General features: G+C 45.4%; 1 protein-coding gene across 3 annotated transcripts; it reads right to left on the reverse strand.

The window, feature by feature from the left end:
* Nucleotides 1-17: 17 nt before the first annotated feature.
* Nucleotides 18-2,785, reverse strand: LOC125517114. 3 transcript variants are annotated; one of them, XM_048682302.1, is made up of 4 exons: nt 2,365-2,785; nt 1,923-2,045; nt 1,259-1,711; nt 18-1,192 (listed from the first exon to the last, which is right to left on the reverse strand). In XM_048682302.1, exons 3-4 carry the CDS (start codon nt 1,433-1,435, stop codon nt 524-526), a joined length of 846 nt encoding a protein of 281 aa, XP_048538259.1. In that variant the 5' UTR covers nt 1,436-1,711; nt 1,923-2,045; nt 2,365-2,785; the 3' UTR covers nt 18-523. The 3 variants fall into 3 exon arrangements, with proteins under 3 accessions (XP_048538259.1, XP_048538261.1, XP_048538258.1); XM_048682304.1 differs by lacking the exon at nt 1,923-2,045 and having other exon boundaries at nt 18-1,061; nt 1,143-1,192; nt 2,365-2,773; XM_048682301.1 differs by lacking the exon at nt 1,923-2,045 and having other exon boundaries at nt 2,365-2,761.
* Between the last annotated feature and the right edge of the window lie 22,296 nt (nt 2,786-25,081).

A 25,081-nucleotide genomic window follows, 5' to 3' on the forward strand; every position in this document is an offset into this window, starting at 1 on the left:
ATCTCTCTAAGAGCCAGGATATTTATAATGGAGTTGAAAAGATCAGAAGATTTGTGATTAGATAACCTTTTATTTTTCTCTCCAGAGTGCCTAAGGATATTAAAGTCCCCACCAACAATGTATGGGACTTGCATACAGCCACACATTGAGGCAAGCTCACTAAGGAATTCTTCCTTAAATTCCTCATGAGCAGAACCATAGACTATCAACAAACCCCAATTGGTCTTTTTCTTCTTATCATACAACACTAGTTGTAAGATATACTTGCCCTTGTCACAGGAGATAATATCCAAGTTATCATTTTTAACACCACACAGGATACCCCCGAACTTCCCAACAGAGGGAATCCAGTTCCAACTAAAAACGCTAAAAGGATCAATTTTCCTCAGGCAACCAGGAGTAAATTTCTTTTTCATGGTCTCTTGCAACCCCAGGAAATCTACAGAATGGTCACTGATCATATCAGAGAGGCAGGTGGCCATTCCCTTCTTGCCTACCCCCCTACAGTTCCATATGACACCTTTCATTTAGAACGTTTTTTATGGTGCTGAGTCCTAATAACCCTACCAGGAGGCAGTGTAGGGTTACAAACATCATCTCCTATGGGATCCTTCCTTTTTTGGCTCCTAGTCACAGGCCTAGAGAGCTTAACCGCAGATCTACATTGTTTTTTCTTATTAGATCTGCCAGCAGAGCATTGCTCATTTATAGTTTCATCATGTTCTAACCAGTCAAGGTTAACATGAGCTTTCTTCCCCAGCCCATTAGTGACAATAATGTCATCCTCATCACCCTGCCTATTGTCCTCTATACTTTTCTTTTCTTCTAAATTCCCTCTGACTATTTCCAACTCCCGAAGCACATCAATATAAGTAAAATCATTATCAGGAATACAGACCCCCATTTTAGCAGCTCTAATCATCAACTCATTATCAGAAAGAGCTGCGAAAGAATTTTTATTCAGGTTTGGTTTGTTACCTGCCCCATCTTTCTCATTGGCCACCCTCACAGCTCTAGCTTCCACATTCTCTTGCATGCTTCGAGCGTTACGCTTGCTGAATCTGTGCACGCCCTCAGGGGCAAGTGGCGGAGTGAGCACGATCTCCTCATTACGATCAGGTGAAGGGAGCTGTACCACATACTCAGCAGAAGTCTTCAATTTTGGGTCCACCTCTCCATCAACCTCCACAACCTGAGTAATATTAGTAACAGCAGCAGCATATGATAGGCTACGATTGACCACGGTTTTATTTTTTACCTGCACCTTGTGGTGATCAGCCCCAGGTATCACCATTTTCGGGATCATAGTTGGGTCGACTGGCACCAACCAGCTCGAAGCACCATGTGAATCCTCCAGGTCATACAACCCCTGCTCCCTAGCCAACGTTTCAATGAGCAAAAACCCATCTACCTCACTTTCAGAGGAGGCAGACATCTCATTCTCTACTGGTAGCAAATGACAGGTTTTACCACCATGAGAAGTACCACCTTTACCATGATCAGGAGAATCTGAGCGACTGTCACTGTCTTTCGGGTCATCTCTTTTCCTTTTTGGAGTTTGGTCATGCTTATCAGGTTCGGTGTGTCACGTGAGCAATCATGAAAACTATTACCTGTTTCTCCTGGTGTGTTACTTCTCGGAGGAGACAAATCAAGGCTGGACCCTGGAAAGGAGTCTTCCATAACATCAACAACCCAACCTCCAACTCCCCTGACAAAAATAATAGAACCGAAGAAGCAACAACAATGATTAAACTAATTCAGAAAATGTGAAGTTTCTCAAAATCGATGCAACTCACTGTAGAAAGCAACCGTTGGTACTAGATACATTCCACCTCTAAATTCAACGCACAAAAGAAAAATCAAAGGGAAAGAGTTCTAGTATATGGATCAAAACTAAAGCCATACTGTTATAGACTTACACCACTTCTCTGGTCATCTACTTGCAGGCAAAACCCAAGTAGAATGGCAGCCCTAAAGGAATGGATATAAATACACCTCGCCATATAAAAATGGTAACGACCTAGATCGATTTCAGCATATACCTGCAGCAAATCAGCGGCCGCAGCAGATGAGTAAACACAAGGGGAACTGAACTGAACTGAAACTTATGATTCCACAGACCAATAGCCATCCAAACCGAAAATTCATGCTCGGACAAAATGGGCACAACTAAAATCCCCTAAGGACTAAGCCGTTAGATCCACCGAACAGAACTAAGATCCCAGAGCTAAGGCGCCCAAATCATAAACCGACCCATTTTCTTCGTAGAGCAGCGCGCGACCCCGAAATTGACCAAAACCTAGCCTCATCGCAACAGCGTAAACGGAAACGGGGGTTTCAGATAGGCGGGGGAATGCGCACTTGAGACGGGCCAGGTCGCCAGGGGTCCGGACGGGCTCCTTGGCGGCGCAGACGCCGGTGTAGGCGGCGGAGAGCGCGCGGGTCTGGTGGTCCGGGAGGCCGCCCGGCTGCTGCGCCGCCATGGAGCGGTGCTTCTCGAAGATCCTGGCCACGCCCTCCTAGTTCTCCGGGAGGTTCACCTTGCGCTTCTTCGTCGGCACCGACGGCGCCATCCGCGTCGTGCGGTTGGGGGGCGTGGGATTGAGAGGGGACCTTTTGTGCCTGCCTGAACCTGGTCATGGTTGCTCATCAGCATCCGCGAAATTGGCCTGCAAAGGTTGGTTGGAAAGCTGTGACTATCCTAGTGAAAATAGATGTTCCTTATAGCGAAGGCATAGCTACAGAGGTAAAGTATGTGACATGGTCATCTGGGAGTGGTTATTTTGTGATTACCTCGACATGCACGTGAGCACTAGGTTCATTTCTCATCATTGTCACTTGCATGCTATGCTTTGTATGAAAATAGAGAATGTGCATGTGAAGGGGGCTACTCCGCTCATGAACTTAATGTGCTTGTCCAAATTGGATTCCTGAAATTCAAAATGTGGAGCATGAAAAACAGAGCAGTTTTGTGATTTATTGCAGACAAAAACAAATCCATGAAAAAGAGTGAAACATGTGAGATTGCAAATCACACCTTTGAAAATGAGCACTTACAGTCTTCAATATGGCATTTAATTCTCAGTGACAAAAGAAAATTTGGAACACAGGAAAAAGCTTTGCCCATTCCATTAACCAAGAAGAAGATTGATGCCCAGTTAATCATGGAAAAGCAGGCGAAAACCGATACAACAAGGGCCACGCCCGCTTCCAAACATCGATACTCATAGGGCCAAGCCCACTCTCGCTGACGGCATGCCAAACGTCACAACAGACGCCAAACAGATAAACACACACCAACAAAGGCCCCGCTCAGCCAACACGCCAGCCTACACCCTTGCCGGACAGAAGACGCCGTGACTGCTATGGGAGGAGCAGACCCGGGACTCTCCCGCAAAGGTTAAAAGGCATGCACTCCACAGGAACCTCAGTGACAAATGAACCTTCATGCATTCACTGATGAAGCTTGAAGTTCTTCTTTAGCTGCTTAGTACAACAGACATCACACTGAATGATGAATGCTTAGCTAGGTATGTACACAAACAGGAATCGCTAAATGCTTAGCTAGGTATGCAACTGAGTCCATGTTTCTATGTAGCCAACGTTTCAGTAACATACAAGAATGAAGCCTGTTTCAGAGCCTTTTAATCCACCCAATTCCTTGCAAACTTAGTTGACATCCAAGTGACACTATTCAACCAAGAACCAAGAGAAATGTAGCTCCCGGGTGCCCCTACACCCTTATGAACAGTAAATTCATAAAAAATTGAAAAACAATCAAAAAAATCTGAAACTTTCAGTGATCAAAGATTATCAAAGGTTTGATGTTCCTGCAAAGTTTCAGCAACAAATAACCTTTGTGGAGCCCTAAAAAATCACTGCTCAAAAATGTACATAAACTTTGAACAATGATTTTGTTTTTTATTTGAGTGCTCTTCGAATGTTATTTTTAGCTAAAACTTTGCAAGATCATCAAAAGTTTCATGATGTTCGATGTCCCAAAGTTTCAGATTTTTTTGATTTTTTTGAATTTGTTTTGAATTTACTATTCATAGAGGGTGTAGGAGCACCCGGGTGCTGAAAATCCTGTCTCTTGAGGAAAACATAAGAATGGTTTGCCTTCAACTATTTTCGAACAACGCTAGGTAGAGGAGCAAGAAGGATGTGTATGGTGGAGGAACTCAAAGCTGTCCTCGCTGTGTAAGTCTGTCCACCCGGGGGAGTACCTGAAGCAGAGAAGTAAGTGTGGCGCATTGATGTAGTTGAGGACCAAGAAATGAACAGAGAAGGTAAAGGTTACATCATGGATTCTTGGAAACTTTATTGTTGCGGGGCAGTACGGAGAACAGAGGGCACCAGAACTGGAGAGGAATGCACACCACAGTGTAAGAGAGCAAGAAGTTTTCATCAAGCAAATGCTCTGATTCCTTCTGTCACCTGAGGTAGACTACCATGCTGTGGTAAAAAAAATGCAGAATAGTAACAAGTTTTGGTATAAGTTTCTTGCAAACCGGAGCTTCTCTTAAGAAGGCTCGTGGTTCTGAGAGGGAACGTGTCACCTTTGTGTGCATAATTCAAATTTTAAATACAAGCACATGCTCCAGTGCACCAAAGCTGGTTGAAAAATCACATGTGTGTCCTCTTGTAAATTTCTAGGTCCCATGCCAGAAATGGGAATGAAATTCAAACATCTGGGCGTCATGGCTTGGCTAGAAACATTGAGAAACTTGGTTTTTTAATTCCTGTAAATCCAAAACATTGTGTAGCGTGCCATTGTGTTTTACACATACTCGAAGTACTAGTAAGGTACACGCGCATTGCACGTGTCAGATTTTGCAACCAAATTACGAATGAATACCACACTGTAGCATGTAAGCTGAGTCATATATGCCTAATGTAGACCTTCGTTTAATTCTTATAGTTCATCTCATTCAAAATCAATTAGTTTTTATAAAAAAACCTTGGGCCTCTTTGATTCGAAGGATTTCCAAAACGCGGGAATAGGAAGAACATGGGATTAGAGTGGAATGTTGTCTTGAATCCTACAGGATGGTACGCGTATTTGATTGTGCATAGAAAAAACGCAGAATTCTTCCAAAGAGGTTTGAGTGGATGGTTTATGAAATCTAGTGCAAATGAATCATATGGAAAAATTCCTATGGTTTACAATCCTACGAATCAAACAACCAAGATAGGAAAAATTCCTAAGGATTAGAATCCTCCAAAATTCCTTCGAGAATCCTTTGAATCAAAGAAGCCCTTAATCTATTTTATGATTCATGAAATTGTGTGTTGTAAAGCATAAAGTACAAACAAAGAATGGCAATTCAACTAGAAAAAAAATTTGGGCAGTTACGATACGGAAGATTCTAGAACAAAGGAGAACCACTGTTGTTTTGAGATTTGTGTATTATGCTTAAGTTCAACCATGGAGTCTGCTAGATTGTACATGTGGAAAAATCCGGTGGGGGGCCAGAAGATGGTGCGAGGGCGAGGAGCCGACTGGAGGGAGACTATGAAGGAGTGCACAACTGTGAGATTGATATTTAGTGAGAGGGGGCGAGAACGTGCGCTGTTGCGCGCAGTGGCGGAGCCATGAAAAATGTACCATGATCTAGGGGGCCAAGCATTGCTAATCCTTTACGAGGAGGACCAATTCTCAACTTAAACCATTTTTACCAGCAATTGTCTAATGATCACATTTATATTAGCCTCGATATATAGTGATGTTAGGGAGGGCAGGGCCCTTGCTGCCCCCTGTCTTGGCCATTGTGCGTGCGTCTGAGAGATGAAGCAGAAGGCATGGATGATGAGAGGGGGGCGTTGGATATATAATTAATGTGGGTGTATTAGCTATATATGTAATCTTATATAGAGAGGTATAGATTGATCGATGTGGATGTGGGAAAGAGGGTGAGACCTCATTAGATATACAGATTGATCGGTTTATGTGGAAAACTATGAAAGACCTAGCTATACACACACACACACACATAGAGGAACATCGATCGTTGCGCATGCACGTCAGAGATAAAGAATGCCCGATATGATGGAGAGGGGGATGTGTGTGTGTGCGCGCGCCTTCATGGGAGACCGACCTGAAGAAAAATATTGCATGTGTGCGATGGATAATGTCAACTAGTAGTGTGTGTGCATGCATGCACGAGAGAAAGTTAGTGGTACAATTATAAAGAGAAGACCAATGTGTGGGTGTAAAAGACTAGGTGAGGTCATAATCAATGTAAAGTTGAATTCAAATATTTGAATAAGATATCATGATGTTTGAAACCCATGCATGCATGAATATAATAGAGATCTGCATGATGTGGTTTGGAAATGAGCATGTTGCAATGTATACACATTAAACAAGGTCAGATTGGTTTGAATTTGAGATACCGATGGTAGACATCGTTTGGTCACATTGCATCCGTGCATGGACAAACTATTCTAATTGGAGATGATGGTTGGCTTTCGCATCACATATCTATATCTATACCCCTATATATATATATTATATTATATTTTATATTTTTTATATAGTATGCGGATAACTTTAATTTTGAAAGATGGTCATTGGATGAGGCCAATCCGATGGTGCAGAGCTGGCAAATTTGAGCACTACTGGCCGTTGGATATCATCTAAATTCCACCAGATTTTGCCACATGTACAATCTAGAAGACTCTATGGTTGAACTTAAGCATAATGCACAAACCTCAAAACACAAGCACTTCGTCTTTGTTCTAGAATCTTTCGTATCATAATTGCCCAAACGTTTTTCTACATGATTTGTTTTTACTTTATGCCGTGCAACGCACAATTTCATGAATCTTAAAATAGATTAGCTTTCTTATAAAAACTAGATGATTTTGAATGAAATGAATTATAAGAATTAAACGAACATCTACATCGTGTATATATGACTCAAAGCTTACATGCTATAATGTGGTATTTATTCATAATTTGGTTACCAAATCTCATGCGTACAGTGCACGCCTACCTTACTAGTCTAAATGGTGTCAATGTGTGTGTTGTGCGTGTTAAACACATTGTACGTAGTATATCATACTAGTCTAAATTGTCTTTTTTTGGTACACGTTAAGCTTATTCTCCCAAAATTTTAAGCCACGCCTTGTTATGCCGAAATTTCAAGCTAGCGCCTCTGTCTATCGTGCTGCGAAACTCCCACCTCTTCAACTCGCGCCTTGTTAGCCCGAAATATTTAAGATATATCTTTGTCTTGCTGTGCTTCGACAACTCCCTCCATCTCACCCCACAACTTGCTATTCCAAAATTACAACGCGTGAAAACTCCCACCTCCTGTGAAATCCCGACACGCGAAATGCCCGTGATACCCCTGAACCGAAAGAACCACCTCAAATCGGTGGGGGCACTTTCGTAACTTATCCCACATTTCGGACAAGCGCGTCCCTAAGCCATGGTTCCCCACTCCCATCCCATTCGCCCACCCATTCGTACACTGAGGCCGGCAAAACCCGCGAAGCCCCACACCCTCCTCCATCCGCCGCCCAGCCAGAGCCTCTTCCCCGACGACGTCGTCCACATCAACACCTCGACGTCCCTCATCCACCGTACCGGATGATGATCCGTCGTCGATCTGGTCGTCCCGTCAGTTCAGCCACCCCATCCTCCACCTCCAAGGAGCTGCCCCAACGTTCCCCTCGTCTTTCGCGCCACCTCCATTCCCACACCACCGTCTTCACCTGCACCACCGGAAGAGCATCATCATCACTGTTTCCTCAGATGAAGCTACGGCCTAATCGGCGCCACCACAGAGGTTGTACACTAATCGCTGCATTTTCTTCTTGATTTGATCCCACGGTGCTGTCGGTGCTCGGTCCCGAGCCGACACGATGCGACTCCATTGTGATGCCCCGAGACCGTTGCGCCAGGTGTCTCCCAGTTATTCGTTGTCTTTTCCATGTCATTTGCTTGTGTGTTGCATCTTGCCATGTCATCATCCGCATTGCATCATCATGTTTTCAAAACTTGCATCCGTTCAGGTTCCCCCAGTTCCATCCGTTGTCCGTTCTGAGCCCAGACACACTTGCACGCGCCCACGGCACCTCCGAAATATTATTTTGTAAGTGGCATAAAAATGTTCTCGGAATGGGTCGAAAGTTGGCATGCGGTGTTGTTTTGTTGTCAGTAGGCCGCCTGCCAAGTTTCATCGCATTCAGAGCTCGTTTGACAGCCCAACCGTTAAACTTATAACGGCATTATAGCCGGTCAATCGTCGGACATTTCCGGGATCTGGAAACATGTGTCGGGCTGCCCATCTTCCTCTCTTCTCAGCCCACTGGTCCACTTGCACAGTCCATCTAGCCCACCTACCTACCCCTCCGCTCTGGGCCGTCCGATCGAGATCGAACGGCTCCGAAACGGCCTAAAACCCCCCTCCTCTAGCTCTCCTTTTCCTATTTAAACACCCCTAGTCCATTTTTGGACTAATCCTAGTCTAAACCCTACCCCTAGCCTCCCCTAAGGCTGGTCGTAATGGTAATATCACAGCTAGTATCATGCATGCCAACTAGGCAATTTTGATGAGGTGTCATAGCATTAAATGAAGGAAGAGAGGGTGGAGTATCATATCATGATACCGTATCATAATAAATAATATGCTACTTTGTGTCATGCATGACAATAAATAGAGTAGTATATGATACTAATATATGATACTATGCATTAGGGAGGTAGTATCGTACACTAGTATCATATGCATGATACTAGTATATGATACTCCCCATTACAACCAGCCTAACCCTCAGCCGCCGCAACCTCTCACCTCTGCCTCGTTTTCCGTGCCGGCCAAGTCCTCCGCCGCCACTTGTCGCGCCTCCATTAGCCCCGCCGCCACCTGACCGCGCCCTCCTCCAACCCGGGCATGCCACGCGTCCCGGCCAACCTCCCACCACCGCCAAGCCCGCCAGGACCCGCTTCGGGCCCTGGGAAGCCCATCGGGGCCCAAGCGCTCCGCCGCCGTCGCCCGAATGCTCCGCCCCCGAGCGGCGCCATTCCCGCAAGGAGAGCCCTGACCTCCCGTTCGCCCTCGTCGCTGCCTCCCCGCCAACGTCGCCGGAGCGTGGCCGCCGACGAGCACCTCCGCCAGGAGAGCCCGACCCCAGGCAGATCCGCCGCCGCGCCATCTCTCCTTTCCCTCCTCTATCTCTGTCCCTAACCCCCTCAGTTTTCCTTCCCCGCAGGCCCTCCGCTGCCATGTTTAAATGTGCTGTTTGTTTAATTTGCATAAATGCCATGCTAAAATGCTTTATTCCATAACTAATTAACCGTAGCTCGGTTTTAAATAATCTTTATATGTAAATGGGGTAGAAAAATGCCTAGTTTAACATGGTGACCTTACTTTGCATGTTTAAAAACTCTAAAATATGGTTTAGGGCAGAACAGTACCAAACCTAAAATTATGCACATGAGGAGTTTCCGGACTTGCTCTTTGTTGTTCCGGCCTCATTTAAACTTGCCTAGGTTGGTAGTTTTCATTTGCTTCACCTCTTGCCATGTTAATCAAAATTTAATATTGTTGGGTACGAACTAAATAACTTGAATGTGGTGTTCCGTCAATATGCAAATCGTTGCATATTGAGCTCCACTTAATTTGTAGGATTGTTTGTGCACTTTGTCATGCCATGCATATTTAAACCGGACATACATCATACTTGTTTGCGCATCATTCCATGCTTATGTGATGGTTGTTTACTATGTTGTTTGCTTCTTTCCGGGTTGCTTCTCGCGTTAGCTTCGGTTTCGTTCTGAAGTTGTGAGGATCCGTTCGACTACGTCTGTTTGTCTTCTTCATGGACTCGTTATTCTTCCTTGCGGGGTCTCAGGCAAGATGACCATACCCTCGAAATCACTTCTATCTTTTCTTTGCTAGTTGCTCGCTCTATTGCTATGTCGCGCTACCTACCACTTGTTATATCATGCCTCCCATATTGCCATGTCAAGCCTCTAACCCACCTTTCCTAGCAAACCGTTGTTTGGCTATGTTACCGCTTTGCTCAGCCCCTCTTATAGCGTTGCTAGTTGCGGGTGAAGCTGAAGTTTGTTCCATGTTGGAACATGGTTATGTTGGGATATCACAATATCTCTTATTTAATTAATGCATCTATACACTTGGTAATGGGTGGAAGGCTCGGCCTTATGCCTGGTGTTTTGTTCCACTCTTGCCGCCCTAGTTTCCGTCATACCGGTGTTATGTTCCTTGATTTTGCGTTCCTTACACGGTTGGGTGTTATGGGAACCCCTTGACAGTTCGCTTTGAATAAAACTCCTCTAGCAAGGCCCAACCTTGGTTTTACATTTGCCTCACCTAGCCTTTTCCCTTGGGTTTCTGGAGCCCGAGGGTCATCTTTATTTTAACCCCCCGGGCCAGTGCTTCTCTAAGTGTTGGTCCAACCTGAGCAATGTCCGGCGCCCCCTAGGCAACCAGGGTCTATGCCAACCCGACGTCTGGCTCATCCGGTGTGCCCTGAGAACGAGATATGTGCAGCTTCTATCGGGATTTGTCAGCACATCCGGGCGGCTTTGCTGGTCTTGTTTTACCATTGTCGAAATGTCTTGCAACCGGGATTCCGAGTCTGATCGGGTCTTCCTAGGAGAAGGACTATCCTTCGTTGACCGTGAGAGCTTGTGATGGGCTAAGTCCGTACACCCCTGCAGGGTTTTGAACTTTCGAAAGCCGTGCCCGCAGTTATGGGCAGATGGGAATTTGTTAATATCCGGTTGTAGAGAACTTGACACTTAACGTAATTAAAATGCATCAACCGCGTGTGTAGCCGTGATGGTCTCTTTCCGGCGGAGTCCGGGAAGTGAACACGGTTCTTGTGTTATGCTTGAATGTAAGTAGCTTTGGGATCACTTCTTGATCACTTCTAGCTTCCTGACCGTTGCGTTGCTTCTCTTCTCGCTCTCATTTGCGTATGGTAGCCACCATATATGCTAGTGCTTGCTGAAGCTCCACCTCACTACCCTTTCCTACCCATAAGCTTAATTAGTCTTGATCTCGCGGGTGTGAGATTGTTGAGTCCTCGTGACTCACAGATGCTTCCAAACAGTTGCAGGTGCCGATGATACCAGTGCAGATGACGCAAACTAGCTCAAGTGGGAGCTCGATGAAGATCTTGCTCAGTGTTTTGTTTCGTTTCCTTTTGATCAGTAGTGGAGCCCAGTTGGGACGATCGGGGATCTAGCATTTGGGGTTGTCTTCTTTTATTTTGGTTCCGTAGTCGGACCTTGATTGTATTCTGGATGATGTATGTTTAACTTGTATTTGTGTGAAGTGGCGATTGTAAGCCAACTCTTTATCCCTTTCTTATTCAGTACATGGGATTGTGTGAAGATTACCCCTATTCCGAATAACCTACCATGCGGCTATGCCTCTAAGTCGTGCCCCGACACGTGGGAGATATAGCCGAATCGTGGGTGTTACAAGCTGGTAATCAGAGCCTTCCCCGACTTAGGAGCCCCCTGCTTGATCGAATCGCTGACGTTGTTGTGTCTAGAACAAAATATTTTGAGTCTTAGGATTATATATATCGGAGGTAGGATTCTTTTTACTCCTCAGTCCCATCGTCGCTCTGGTGAGGCCTCCTGACGTAGAGTTTTGACTCTTCTCTTCTCAAATTTCACAAATTTTTTTAGGATCACGCGGGTATCTTGGAATCGTTTCGATTGTTTTGTGACAAGAAAATTGTTCTTGGTGCCTCCTGACATTTAGGGGTTGTGGCAGTGTCCCAGGGAGTTGAGCCCCGAGGTGTTGTCGTCGCAATTTTATCGTTGCAGTTCTGGAATACCTGAGTTCGCCGACATCAAAAATCTCTTTTATGCAGTTGTTGGTGAGATAACCTCGACGCTACCCAGTACTGGGGCGGGAGTTCGGGAGTATTGCCATAACTTGTATAACGGATGCTTTTCGAAGGTTGAGGTAAACGATTACCGAAGGTTTCTTGGTTATGTGTTGAAGGATGGATACAACTGGATGTAGGATTTGCTAGTTTGGGTGAGATATTATGCTTCCCCTGTATCCCTAACACCCGATTGCATAACCAGAAAGTTTTGGGAGTTTATAAGTGGGATTTCAAGTAGCTCGTAGGATATCTTTCCAATAGACACATGATACGATATGGGATCTATCATATGTTTGATTCCGGCTTATTTTGCAAGCCAATCCTTGTTTTGTTTTGTTGTGGTATTCGAGTTGCTTTGAAGTCAAGTGTTGATTCCATACCTTTCCTAAGCGGTGTTCTCATATTTCTATATGAATACTAATCCTTCATGATAATCGAGATTTTCATGTCAATCTTTTTCAACCGGCGTGTTTCTCTTCAAGTAGATCCGATCATTTTCAACATCCGCAAGATCAACTCAAAGTCTTCTCAACATTATTTGTTTCATCCGTCCCAAGTTGCCTTTGTTTTCCCCCCCCCCCCCCCCCTTTTTTTTCGAGGACTCAGATATCTTAATCAAGTATTCATTTTATTCATGTGAACTTTCTTCTTTCTTTTCCTTCAATGTTCTTAACCAGTGATTTCTCGTAGAGATGCTCAGAAGCTTCAAGTTCATCATTCTTTCCTACTTCCTCCTCTTTTCTTCTCCGGTGGACTAAATTCAAGCTTTCGGTGTTGATCATATCCTTTTCATTGGTTCACATACTTTCCATGTTGGAAGTTCTTATCAAAGACTCTCTTATTTATTCACCTCTCGCTATTCATTTGTTCCGGAGTGCTGAAGATATCTCAGAAGATTCGCGTTTACATTCCTAATCTGTTCAATATATCTCGAGGTTGTCATCTTATTCAAACCATTTAATTCAACTGGTGCAATCGCTCTTCTAAATCATTCAACGGTGTTTCTTTTGAGTGGGCCCTAACCCACAGGTCTTTTCCCGTAGTTATTCTCAAATTCATTTCAAAGTTCGACATAAGATTGAGTTATCATCAGTCAAATGTCTTTCACCAAGATCTTCCAAATTCTTTTCATCGTTGGTTCAACCTTTCTATTCGTCATCCCGGAGTATCTCAACAATTCATGGTGGTGTTTCTCATCGTCATTCTCAACACTTGAAGACCGAAGAAGAGTTTCTCTCAAATCTTGGTCCGTTCTCTCAAAGATGCATAGTTCAAGCTTGTTGTCATCCTCTCATAATTGTTTTTGATTGTAAAAATTCTTTTCACCCATATGGAGAAATTCAAGAGTCTTTTCAGTTTGATTCTCCGGAGCCCATCATCTCAGAATTATTCATTCCAGCTTTCAGCTCTCGTTCTCCAAATCTTACCGGTGCATCGTTCAAGTTTTCTCTAATAAACTCGGGATCTATTCATTCTCATGTATCAAATTCTCTCAAGTATCTTCGTTCATTACATAATTCTTCCCGGTGTTCCTTTATCTTTTCTTCGTTCATTTTTATTTATCATGGTGGTTCGTTCAAGAGTTCTCTTCCTTGGTTATCATATCAATTCATTCGTTCTTCCAATCCTACCGTGGTCCATTGAGTTTGTGCCATATCTCTCTTAATCCTTTCTACGAGAATAAGTAGTATGCCAAATCCGTTGCTTGTCATTAATTTAATTGGTGAAGGATAAGCATAATGTAATTTTTATTCTTGTTTCATCCAAGTGATCTAATTCCTTATTCCGGAGGCTCATCAAATTCTTGATTTCAATGTTTCATATTTTCTTTCCCGGAGTTCCAAGCTCTTTCAATTATATCATTTCAAAGCTCCATCTAAATCATTACAAGGCTTCACCTTGTGTTTTCAACTTCTCTTTCTTTTTATCATCATTTTGTTACCGGAGTTCTTCATGGAGGTTCTACATGGTGGTTCATCAAGGATTCATTCCATTCTTCAATTTTTCTTCAACATATCTCTTGAAGTTATGATCTACCAAGCTATACTCTAAATTAAACATGGTGCTCAACACATGTTTGTTTTGAGGAGCTCAAGTATTCTTCATATTGCATTACAAAGTGCAATTCTTTCTACCTTATCATTTGAGGTGGTGTTATGTCATTGATTGATAATTTCCCTTCGTGTTTCATGATTCACAATTTTTCAAGAGTGACATCTAAATCCATCATTTTATCTTCACTCAAGACATCTTTTCAACCAATCTACCTCTTCATTGGAGTTATCTTGGGTTATATTTCACCTAAATCTTTCCCTAAGGATTTTGCTATTTATGGTGCTTATAAATGACCCAAGCTCTTCATTCATCCTCCCAGTGATATAAGTTTCTCGTCTCCTTGTTGATGTCAATTCAATCTGTTGTTTCCGCTAGTGGCAGAATTTCACCTCATAGTTTTGAGTTGTTTTCCATAAGCCCACAACAAGTTTTTTCTTTTCGTTGTTGGTTTTCCAACAACTCCGTTCGACCCTTCGCCTAAAGATGCCTTTTCAAACTCATTTGAGGTAGAAGATGTTGTTTTCTCCTCCGTTCTTTTGATTCCATTCTTACATTTGTTCCGGTGGCATTGTGATGTTGCTCTCTTCGACCCATCATCTTGTTTTGTCAAGATCATGTTCTTTCCTTTGCTTATCCATTCAACTGGAGTGTCGTGCCCTCTATTCAAGTTCTCTCATCTTATGAAGTTTTCCATCCCTTCTCAACCGGAGTGCTGTCTGAAATCGTTCTTACCCCTTGTGCCATTCTTTCAATAGTTCCGGAGACAGTGTGTTGTTGATTACATCAAGTATCCTCTCATCTTGTCAAATCCATGTTCAATTCCTACCATTTGCAGACGGAGTGCTGTCCAAATTATATCATTATTATTCCGTCTTTATCTTGTTTTAACCGGAGTGTTGTGTGTACCATTCCTCTTCTAACCGGAGTCTCATCCAAGTGCTTTCATTTTGCCAAGTTCATATTTTTTCCTTCCATTTCCAACCAGAGGGTTGTCGTAATTGATCTTTATCATTCCTTGTACATCTCATTTCATCCGGAGTGCTTGCATGTACTTCTTGTCCTTGGTGACACTTTTCTTATGTCTTTCAACCTACAAGGTTCTAGTAATGTTATTTGTTCCTCTTTTCTAACGGAGTGTTTTCAACTTTGTTCATCTTTGTTGTATTCTTTCTTTCAATTTTTTCATCCTCGCAAGGTTCTTTGGTTTCACTCAATTGTCAAAGAAGCAACTTTGTTTTACATTTTCTCTTCCTTCTCCGTTTCCCTCCGGTGCCATCCTAGATCTCGGGAAGAGATCCTCTCGTAGTGGTGGAGTGTTGTGACGCCCCGAGACCGTTGCGCCAGGTGTCTCCCAGTTATTCGATGTCTTTGCCATGTCATTTGCTTGCATGTTGCATCTTGCCAGGTCATCATCCGCATTGCATCATCATGTTTTCAAAACTTGCATCCGTTCGGGTTCCCCCAGTTCCGTCCGTTGTCCGTTCTGAGCCCAGACACACTTGTACACGCTCGCGGCACCTCCGAAATATTATTTTATAAGTGGTATAAAAATATTCTCGGAATCGGCCTAAAGTTGGCATGCGGTGTTGTTTTGTTGTTAGTAGGCCGTCTGCCAAGTTTCATCGCATTCAGAGCTCGTTTGGTAGCCCAACCGTTAAACTTATAGCGGCATTATAGCCGGTCAATCGTCGGACGTTTCCGGGATCCAGAAACATGTGTCGGGCTGCCCATCTTCCTCTCTTCTCAGCCCACTGGTCCACTTGCACAGTCCATCTAGCCCACCTACCTATCCCTCCGCTCCGGGCCGTCCGATCGAGATCGAACGGCTCCAACACGGCCTAAAACCCCCTCCTCTAGCCCTCCTTTTCCTATTTAAACACCCCTAGTCCATTTTTGGACTAATCCTAGTCTAAATCCTACCCCTAGCCTCCCCTAACCCTCAGCTGCCGCCACCTCCCACCTCTGCCTCGTTTTCCGCACCGGCCAAGTCCTCCGCCACCACTTGTCGCGCCTCCATTAGCCCCGCCGCCACCTGACCATGCCCTCCTCCAACCCGGGCATGCAACGCGTCCCGGCCAACCTCCCACCACCGCCAAGCTCGCCAGGACCCGCTTCGGGCCCTGCGAAGCCCATCGGGGCCCAAGCGCTCCGCCACCGTCGCCCGAATGCTCCGCCCCCGAGCGTCGTCATTCCCGCAAGGAGAGCCCCGACCTCCCGTTCGCCCTCGTCGCTGCCTCCCCGCCAACGTCGCCGGAGCATGGCCGCCGGCGAGGACCTCCGCCAGGAGAGCCCGACCCCAGGCAGATCCGCCGCCGCGCCATCTCTCCTTTCCCTCCTCTATCTCTCTCCCTAACCCCCTCAATTTTCCTTCCCCGCAGGCCCGCCGCCGCCATGTTCAACCATCGCCGGAGCTTCGCATCGCCGCCGCCGTTGGCCAGATCCAGGCCAGGCGCCCTGGATCCGAGCTCCACCACCGCAGATCTGACCTCCCTTCGCCTCCCCGAGCGGATCCGCCATCCCATGTCGTCGTTGACCGCCGGAACCACCATCGCCGCCTTCCCGTGCGAGAGGAGGACAAGCCCCTCGCCCTATGTGCCTCCTCTTCCCACACGCGCATGGGCTCCCTCGTCGCAAGGCCTAGCGCGCCCCTCCTGCAGCCCGTCTTGCTCCTCCTTGGACCGGGCCGAAGCCCACCGGGTGAGGCAACCCCCCTGAGCGCCCTCCTTTTTTCCCCTTGTTGTTGGGCCATGCTCTGTACACCCAGTTTCGGCCCGTATAGTGTTTTTCCGTCTAGGCGAATTTAATCAATATCCAGGGGGTTTCAGTTTTACACTAAAGCCCCTCTAGATCATGCATTTAATATCTCATAAACTATGCATCACATGTAAATAACTTATATATATGAAAAATGCTTAGTTTTTTTATCTAGTTTCATAATATGTCATTTCCATCCATGTTTAAAATGTTTAAATGTGCTGTTTGTTTAATTTGCATAAATGCCATGATAAAATGCTTTATTCCATAACTAATTAATCGTAGCTCGGTTTTAAACAATCTTTATATGTAAATGGGGTATAAAAATGCCCAGTTTAACATGGTGACCTTACTTTGCATGTTTAACAAATATAAAATATGGTTTAGGGCCGAACAGTACCAAACCTAAAATTATGCACGTGAGGAGTTTCCGGACTTGCTGTTTGTTATTCTGGCCTCATTTAAACTTGCCTAGGTAGGTAGTTTTCATTTGCTTCACCTCTTGCCATGTTAATCAACATTTAATATTGTTGGGTACATAAACAAGATCGAACTAAATAACTTGAATGTGGTGTTCCTTCAATATGCAACTCGTTGCATATTGAGCTCCACTTAATTTGTACGATTGTTTGTGCACTTTGTCATGCCATGCATATTTAAACTGGACATGCATCATACTTGTTTGCGCATCATTCCATGCTTATGTGATGGTTGTTTACTATGTTGTTTGCTTCTTTCCGGGTTGCTTCTCGCGTTAGCTTCAGTTTCGTTCCGGAGTTGTGAGGATCCGTTTGACTACGTCCGTTTGTCTTCTTCATGGACTCGTTCTTCTTCCTTGCGGGATCTCAGGCAAGATGACCATACCCTCGAAATCACTTCTATCTTTGCTTTGCTAGTCGCTCACTCTATTGCTATGTTGCGCTACCTACCACTTGCTATATCATGCCTCCCATATTGCCATGTCAAGCGTCTAACCCACCTTTCCTAGCAAACCGTTGTTTGGCTATGTTAACACTTTGCTCAGCCCCTCTTATAGCGTTGCTAGTTGCAGGTGAAGCTGAAGTTTGATCCATGTTGGAACATGGTTATGTTGGGATATCACAATATCTCTTATTTAATTAATGCATCTATACACTTGGTAAAGGGTGGAAGGCTTGGCCTTATGCCTGGTGTATGGTTCCACTCTTCCCGCCCTAGTTTCCGTCATACCGGTGTTATGTTCCTTGATTTTGCGTTCCTTACACGGTTGGGTGTTATGGGAACCCCTTGACAGTTCGCTTTGAATAAAACTCCTCCAGCAAGGCCCAACCTTGGTTTTACATTTGCCCCACCTAGCCTTTTTCCCTTGGGTTTCCGGAGCCCGAGGGTCATCTTTATTTTAACCCCCGGGCCAGTGCTTCTGTAAGTGTTGGTCCAACCTGAGCGATGTCCGGCGCCCCCTGGGCAACCAGGGTCGATGCCAACCCGACGTTTGGCTCATCCGGTGTGCCCTGAGAACGAGATATGTGCAGCTCGTATCGAGATTTGTCGGCACATTCGGGCGGCTTTGCTGGTCTTGTTTTACCATTGTCGAAATGTCTTGTAACCGGGATTCCGAGTCTGATTGGGTCTTCCTGGGAGAAGGAATATCCTTCGTTGACCGCGAGACCTTGTGATGGGCTAAGTTGGGACACCCCTGCAGGGTTTTGAACTTTCGAAAGCCGTGCCCGCGGTTATGGGCAGATGGGAATTTGTTAATATCCGGTTGTAGAGAACTTGACACTTAACGTAATTAAAGTGCATCAACCGCGTGTGTAGCCGTGATGGTCCCTTTCCGGTGGAGTCTAGGAAGTGAACACGGTTCTTGTGTTATGCTTGAATGTAACTAGCTTCAGGATCACTTCTTGATCACTTCTAGCTTCCCGACCGTTGCGTTGCTTCTCTTCTTGCTCCCATTTGCGTATGGTAGCCACCATATATGCTAGTGCTTGCTGAAGCTCCACCTCACTACCCTTTCCTACCCATAAGCTTAAATAGTCTTGATCTCGCGGGTTTGAGATTGCTGAGTCCTCGTGACTCACAGATGCTTCCAAATAGTTGCACGTGCCGATGATACCAGTGTAGATGACGCAACCCAGCTCAAGTGGGAGCTCGATGAAGATCTTGCTCATTGTTTTGTTTTGGTTCCTTTTGATCAGTAGTGGAGCCCAGTTGGGACGATCGGGGATCTAGCATTTGGGGTTGTCTTCTTTTATTTTGGTTCTGTAGTCGGACCTTGATTGTATTCTGGATGGTGTATGTTTAACTTGTATTTGTGTGAAATGGCAATTGTAAGCCAACTCTTTATCCCTTTCTTATTCAGTACATGGGATTGTGTGAAGAATACCCCTCTTGCGAAAAACCTACCATGCGGCTATGCCTCTAAGTCGTGCCCCGACACGTGGGAGATATATCCGCATCGTGGGTGTTACATCCATCCACGCCGGCGTCGCCGGCCACTTCCTCCACGGTGTTGCTCGCTCGGAGGCGACGTCCACATCAGTAGGAGCTGCTGCTGCTTTAGCTCTCACTCGCTCGCGCTGCTGCTGTGCTCTTGCTCTTGGTCCCCTGCCTGATCTGGTCTTTCTCTTGCTCGCGCTGCTGCTCTCGCTCTTGCTCTTGCTCGCGCTGCTGCTCTCGCTCTTGCTCTTGCTTGCGATGCTGCTCCGATTTAGCTACACTTCAGTCGGCTGAATCGACTTTCGGGTCAGTCAATTTTTGGGGGGTGGGGGGGGGGCTCGTCGGAGCTAAGGAAGAACCAGCCGCAGCGGGGAGGAGGGCTCGCCGGAGAGGTACGCCACTACCTATCTTAGGGTTCATGGTGGGGCGGTGGTCGCCGGCGGTAGTGCGGCGGTGGCGTGGGGATCGCCGGAGAAAAAGCTCGGCACGGGGGGCGGGGCTACAGGGATGGCCGGGGCGGCGGCGGACCGGTGGTGGGGAGTGTTTTCGGGGCGGGTGGGGCGGCCCACCGCCGGCCGCGGGCGGCGGGGGGCGGCTGTTTGGCCGGTGGTGGCTGGCGGCTCAGGGGATGGAGGTTGAAGATGAACTGCAGGCCCTTGATTTCGTATCCAACGGCTGCAAAATCGACTGACCAGAGATGAAAAAGTTAGTCGACTGACTTGTAGCCTCACCTCTAGTGCGTTCAGTTTCGACAGTAAAATTCAGTTTCGACAGTTAAGTTCAGTTTCGACAGTTAAATTCAGTTTCGACAGTTAAGTTCAGAGATGAGCGGCTGATGTATACATCTAGCACTTTGTGCTTATGTATTTTACGTCATCTATTGGAGATGCTATTAGAATTCCACTCAGGTTAACGTTGTCTCTCTTGTCCTGCTTCAGCCTCAACGTCGTACAACTCACCGGAGCTGCTCCAACGATGAAATCCTCCATCACAGCGGAGCAGTACCTCGGGCTCCATCTCCAGACGCCTAAGATCTTCTTCCCCTCCTCCGACAGCCAAGTTAGCCGGAGCATCCTCACCGGCCAACCCAATCATGCTGAGATCGACATGGCTTCGCCAAAGAGGCTATACACTTCTTGTGGTTTGACTTAATCTCAACATGCTTCATTGCATCCTGTGATCTTCCAATTCTTGTGAACCAAACACCCAGATTGGCAGAAATCATGTGTTTTTAAATTCTCTGTTTTGCACGTGCATTCCTATCCTATTCCTGTCTATTTCCTATCCCTGCATTGTTAGAATCCTCAAATTCAAACAAGCCCTTACACAATTATTTCTGTTACAGATATGTGTCAAAGAAAACCTTGTGTGGTTTGTCCTGCTCCTGCGGTGTTGTGTTCCACCCCAGCTCAGCTGCTCCAACAATGGAAGGGTTCACCACAGCAGGTATCCGCTCTCCAGACTATCTTTCGCCGCCTCAGATCTTCTTCCCCATCGTCGGCAGCCCCGACAACTGCATTACCATCATCAACTGAGCAGATGACCTTGAGGACTACACGGGTCCGCAAGAGAGGTCGCACTCTTCCGTTTCTGCTTACGTTATGCATCGCTTAATATGATGACATGCTACTTTATCGTCGTGTTCACCTATTAGACTCCGACTTAGGTCCAAACTTATGCTGAAACTTGAGTTTTTTAATGGTTGTGGGGTACATATTGGGGCAGCAATCAATACTATCTGTCTACTATCTGGTTAATCTCGGGTGTCTACTATGAGTTTCATGTTGGGTGCAAACAAACATTAAAGGAGCCATTATCTGTATTTTTAACTAAAGCTATTATCTTCCTACTATCATTTGTTTTGGGTCTATCCACGGTTTTCTACCATCACTCTAGATTTGTGCATGCACTCCTTACATAATCTCACTATGTTTTATTCCTATGCATGTCAGTTATTGTACACAATGGAACTGAACATGTAGAGCAAAAGAGACGAGCCTTGCGTGGCAATAAAATTTCATGCAGACGTCGCTCCATGGTGGGCGCAAAGGCAGCCCCCCTCCACCCATTTCGGATCATAATCAAGAGGAAGATAACTGTTCTGAGGGGGATTCAGAAGCAGAAGACCACTCCTATTTACCCCATGAGGTCTTCGCTCTAACTTGGCATGCTGATGTTGGTAATATCATGCATATGGTGCCTTGCATTGCTTACTATATACATCAAAGATGTCATCTGCTTAGTTTAGACATGCTTTGTGTCAATGCCATCTGTTTAGTTTCTTTATCATATATGTGAATCATGCAATGCCATCTTGTTTAGCCAGGCATCATATATGTGAATTTTGCAATGCCACCCTGGTTAGCCAGTCATCTTATATGTGAATTATATCATGACATCATTTTTTTATTACGTGTTAAATTTGTCAACAATTTAGTACATTCAATTACTCTTCCTGTGCATCAGCCATTCAGCACGGTCATGGAAAAATTGTTGGGGAACGTAGCATAAATTCAAAATTTTCCTACGTGTCACCAAGATCTATCTATGGAGTCATCTAGCAACGAGGGAGGAGTGGATCTACATACCCTTGTAGATCGCGCGCGGAAGCGTTCAAGAGAACGGGGTTGATGGAGTCGTACTCGTCGTGATCCAAATCACCAATGATCCTAGCGCCGAACGGACGGCACCTCCACGTTCAACACACGTACGGAGCAGCGACGTCTCCTCCTTCTTGATCCAGCAAGGGGGGAGGAGAGGTTGATGGAGATCCAGTAGCACGACGGCGTGGTGGTGGAAGTAGCGGGATTCCAACAGGGCTTCGCCAAGCGCTGCGGGAGGAGGAAGATGTGTCATGGGAGGGAGAGGGAGGCGCCAGGGCTTAGGTATGGTTGCCCCCCTTCCCCCCACTATATATAGGGCCAAGGGAGAGGGGGGATGCGCAGCCTTGGCCCTTCCTCCAAGGAAGGGTGCGGCCAGGGAGGAGTCCCTCCTCCCCAAGGCACCTCGGAGGTGCCTTCCCCCTTTAGGACTCTTCCTTTCCCTTGATTCTTGGCGCATGGGCCTCTTGGGGCTGGTGCCCTTGGCCCATATAGGCCAAGGCGCACCCCCTACAGCCCATGTGGCCCCTGGGGCAGGTGGCCCCACCCGGTGGACCCCCGGGACCCTTTCGGTGGTCCCGGTACAATACCGGTGACCCCGAAACTTGTCCCGATGGCCGAAATAGCACTTCCTATATATAATTCTTTACCTCCGGACCATTCCGGAACTCCTCGTGACGTCCGGGATCTCATACGGGACTCCGAACAACTTTCGGGTTACCGCATACTAATATCTCTATAACCCTAGCGTCACCGAACCTTAAGTGTGTAGACCCTACGGGTTCGGGAGACATGCAGACATGACCGAGATGACTCTCCGGTCAATAACCAACAGCGGGATCTGGATACCCATGTTGGCTCCCACATGTTCCATGATGATCTCATCGGATGAACCACGATGTCAAGGACTTAATCAATCCCGTATACAATTCCCTTTGTCTAGCGGTACGATACTTGCCCGAGATTCGATCGTCGGTATCCCGATACCTTGTTCAATCTCGTTACCGGCAAGTCTCTTTACTCGTTTCATAACACATCATCCCGTGATCAACTCCTTGATCACATTGTGCACATTATGATGATGTCCTACCGAGTGGGCCCAGAGATACCTCTCCGCTTACACGGAGTGACAAATCCCAGTCTCGATTCGTGCCAACCCAACAGACACTTTCGGAGATACCCGTAGTGCACCTTTATAGTCACCCAGTTACGTTGTGACGTTTGGTACACCCAAAGCACTCCTACGGTATCCGGGAGTTGCACAATCTCATGGTCTAAGGAAATGATACTTGACATTAGAAAAGCTTTAGCATACGAACTACACGATCTTGTGCTAGGCTTAGGATTGGGTCTTGTCCATCACATCATTCTCCTAATGATGTGATCCCGTTATCAAGGACATCCAATGTCCATGGTCAGGAAACCGTAACCATCTATTGATCAACGAGCTAGTCAACTAGAGGCTTACTAGGGACATGGTGTTGTCTATGTATCCACACATGTATCTGAGTTTCCTATCAATACAATTCTAGCATGGATAATAAACGATTATCATGAACAAGGAAATATAATAATAATAATTTATTATTGCCTCTAGGGCATATTTCCAACAGGTCTCCCACTTGCACTAGAGTCAATAATCCAGTTCACATCGCTATGTGACTAACACTCAAGGTCACATCCCCATGTGACTAACACCCAAAGAGTTTACTAGAGTCAATAATCTATTTCACATTACCATGTGATTAACACTCAAGGTCACATCCCCATGTGACTAACACCCAAAGAGTTTACTAGAGTCAATAATCTAGTTCACATTACCATGTGATTAACACTCGATGAGTTCTGGGTTTGAACATGTTATGCTTGTGAGAGATGTTATAGTCAACGGGTCTGAATCTTTTAGATCCGTATGTACTTCACAAATCTCTATGTCATCTTGTAGATGCAACTACTACGCTATATTGGGAGCCATTTCAAATAACTGTTCTACTTGGAGCTATTCTAAATTGTTGCTCCATTATACGTATCCGGTATCTCTACTCAGAGCTATCCGGATAGGTGTTAAGCTTGCATCGCCATAACCCTTTACGACGAACTCTTTTACCACCTCCATAATCGAGAAAATTCCTTAGTCCACTAGTCACTAAGGATAACTTTGACCACTGTCTTGTGATCTACTCCTAGATTACCTTTGTACCCTCTTGCCAGATATGTGGCAAGGCACACATCAGGTGCGGTACTCAGCATGGCATACCGTATAGAGCCTATGACAAAAGCATAGGGGATGACCTTCATCCTTCCTCTTTCTTCTGCCGTGGTCGAGCTTTAAGTCTTAACTTCATACCTTACAACTCAGGCAAGAACTCCTTCTTTGACTGGTCCATCTTGAACACCTTCAAGATCATGTCAAGGTATGTGCTCATTTGAAAGTACCATTAAGAATTTTGATCTATCCTTATAGATCTTGATTCTCAATGTTCAAGTAGCTTAATCCAGGCTTTCCATTGAAAAATACTTTCCAAATAACCCTATATGCTTTCCAGAAATTCTACGTCATTTCTGATCAACAATATGTCAACATATATTTATCAGAAATTCTATAGTGCTCCCACTCACCCTTTTGGAACTACAAGTTTCTCATAAACTTTGTATACACCCAAAAAATCTTTGATCATATTATCAAAGCATACATTCCAACTCCGAGATGCTCACTCCAGTCCTTAGAAGGATTGCTGGAGCTTTGCATACTTATTAGCATCTTTCAGGATTAACAAAACCTTCCGGTTGTATCACATACAACCTTTCTTCAAGAAAATCATCGAGGAAACAATGTTTTGACATCCTATCTGCAAGATTTTATAAATAATGCAGTAATTGCTAACATAATTCCAACAGACTCTTAGCATTGCTACGAGTGAGAAAGTCTCATCGCAGTCAACTCCTTGAACTTGTCGGAAAACATCTTAACGACAAGTCGAGCTTTCTTAATGGTGATACTTACCATCATTGTCCGTCTTATTTTAAAATCCATATGTACCTAACAGCCTTACGACCATCAAGTAGTTCTTCCAAAGTCTACACTTTGTTTTTATACATGGATCCTCTCTCGGATTATATGGCCTCGAGCCATTTTGGAATCCAGGCCCACCACCGCTTCTCCATAGCTCGTAGGTTCATTGTTGTCTAGCAACATGACTTCCAAAACAGGATTATGTACCACTCTGAAGTAGTACACATCCTTGTCATCCCACGAGGTTTGGTAGTGACTTGATCTGAAGTTTCATGATCACTATCATAAGCTTCCACTTCAATTGGTGTAGGTGCCACAGGAACAACTCCTGTGCCCTGCCACACACTAGTTGAAG

The sequence above is a fragment of the Triticum urartu genome, chromosome 6 (genome assembly GCF_003073215.2).
Source record: "Triticum urartu cultivar G1812 chromosome 6, Tu2.1, whole genome shotgun sequence".
Taxonomy (NCBI): Eukaryota; Viridiplantae; Streptophyta; class Magnoliopsida; order Poales; family Poaceae; genus Triticum; species Triticum urartu.

Bases quoted from the DNA above. Each gene is read 5' to 3' on its own strand.
- LOC125517114 (XM_048682302.1), bottom strand. From the start codon at position 1,435: ATGTCTGCCTCCTCTGAAAGTGAGGTAGATGGGTTTTTGCTCATTGAA. The intron at 1,193-1,258 runs GTAAAAAATAAA...AATATTACTCAG, and splicing joins CTGATCACCACAAGGTGCAG to GTTGTGGAGGTTGATGGAGA.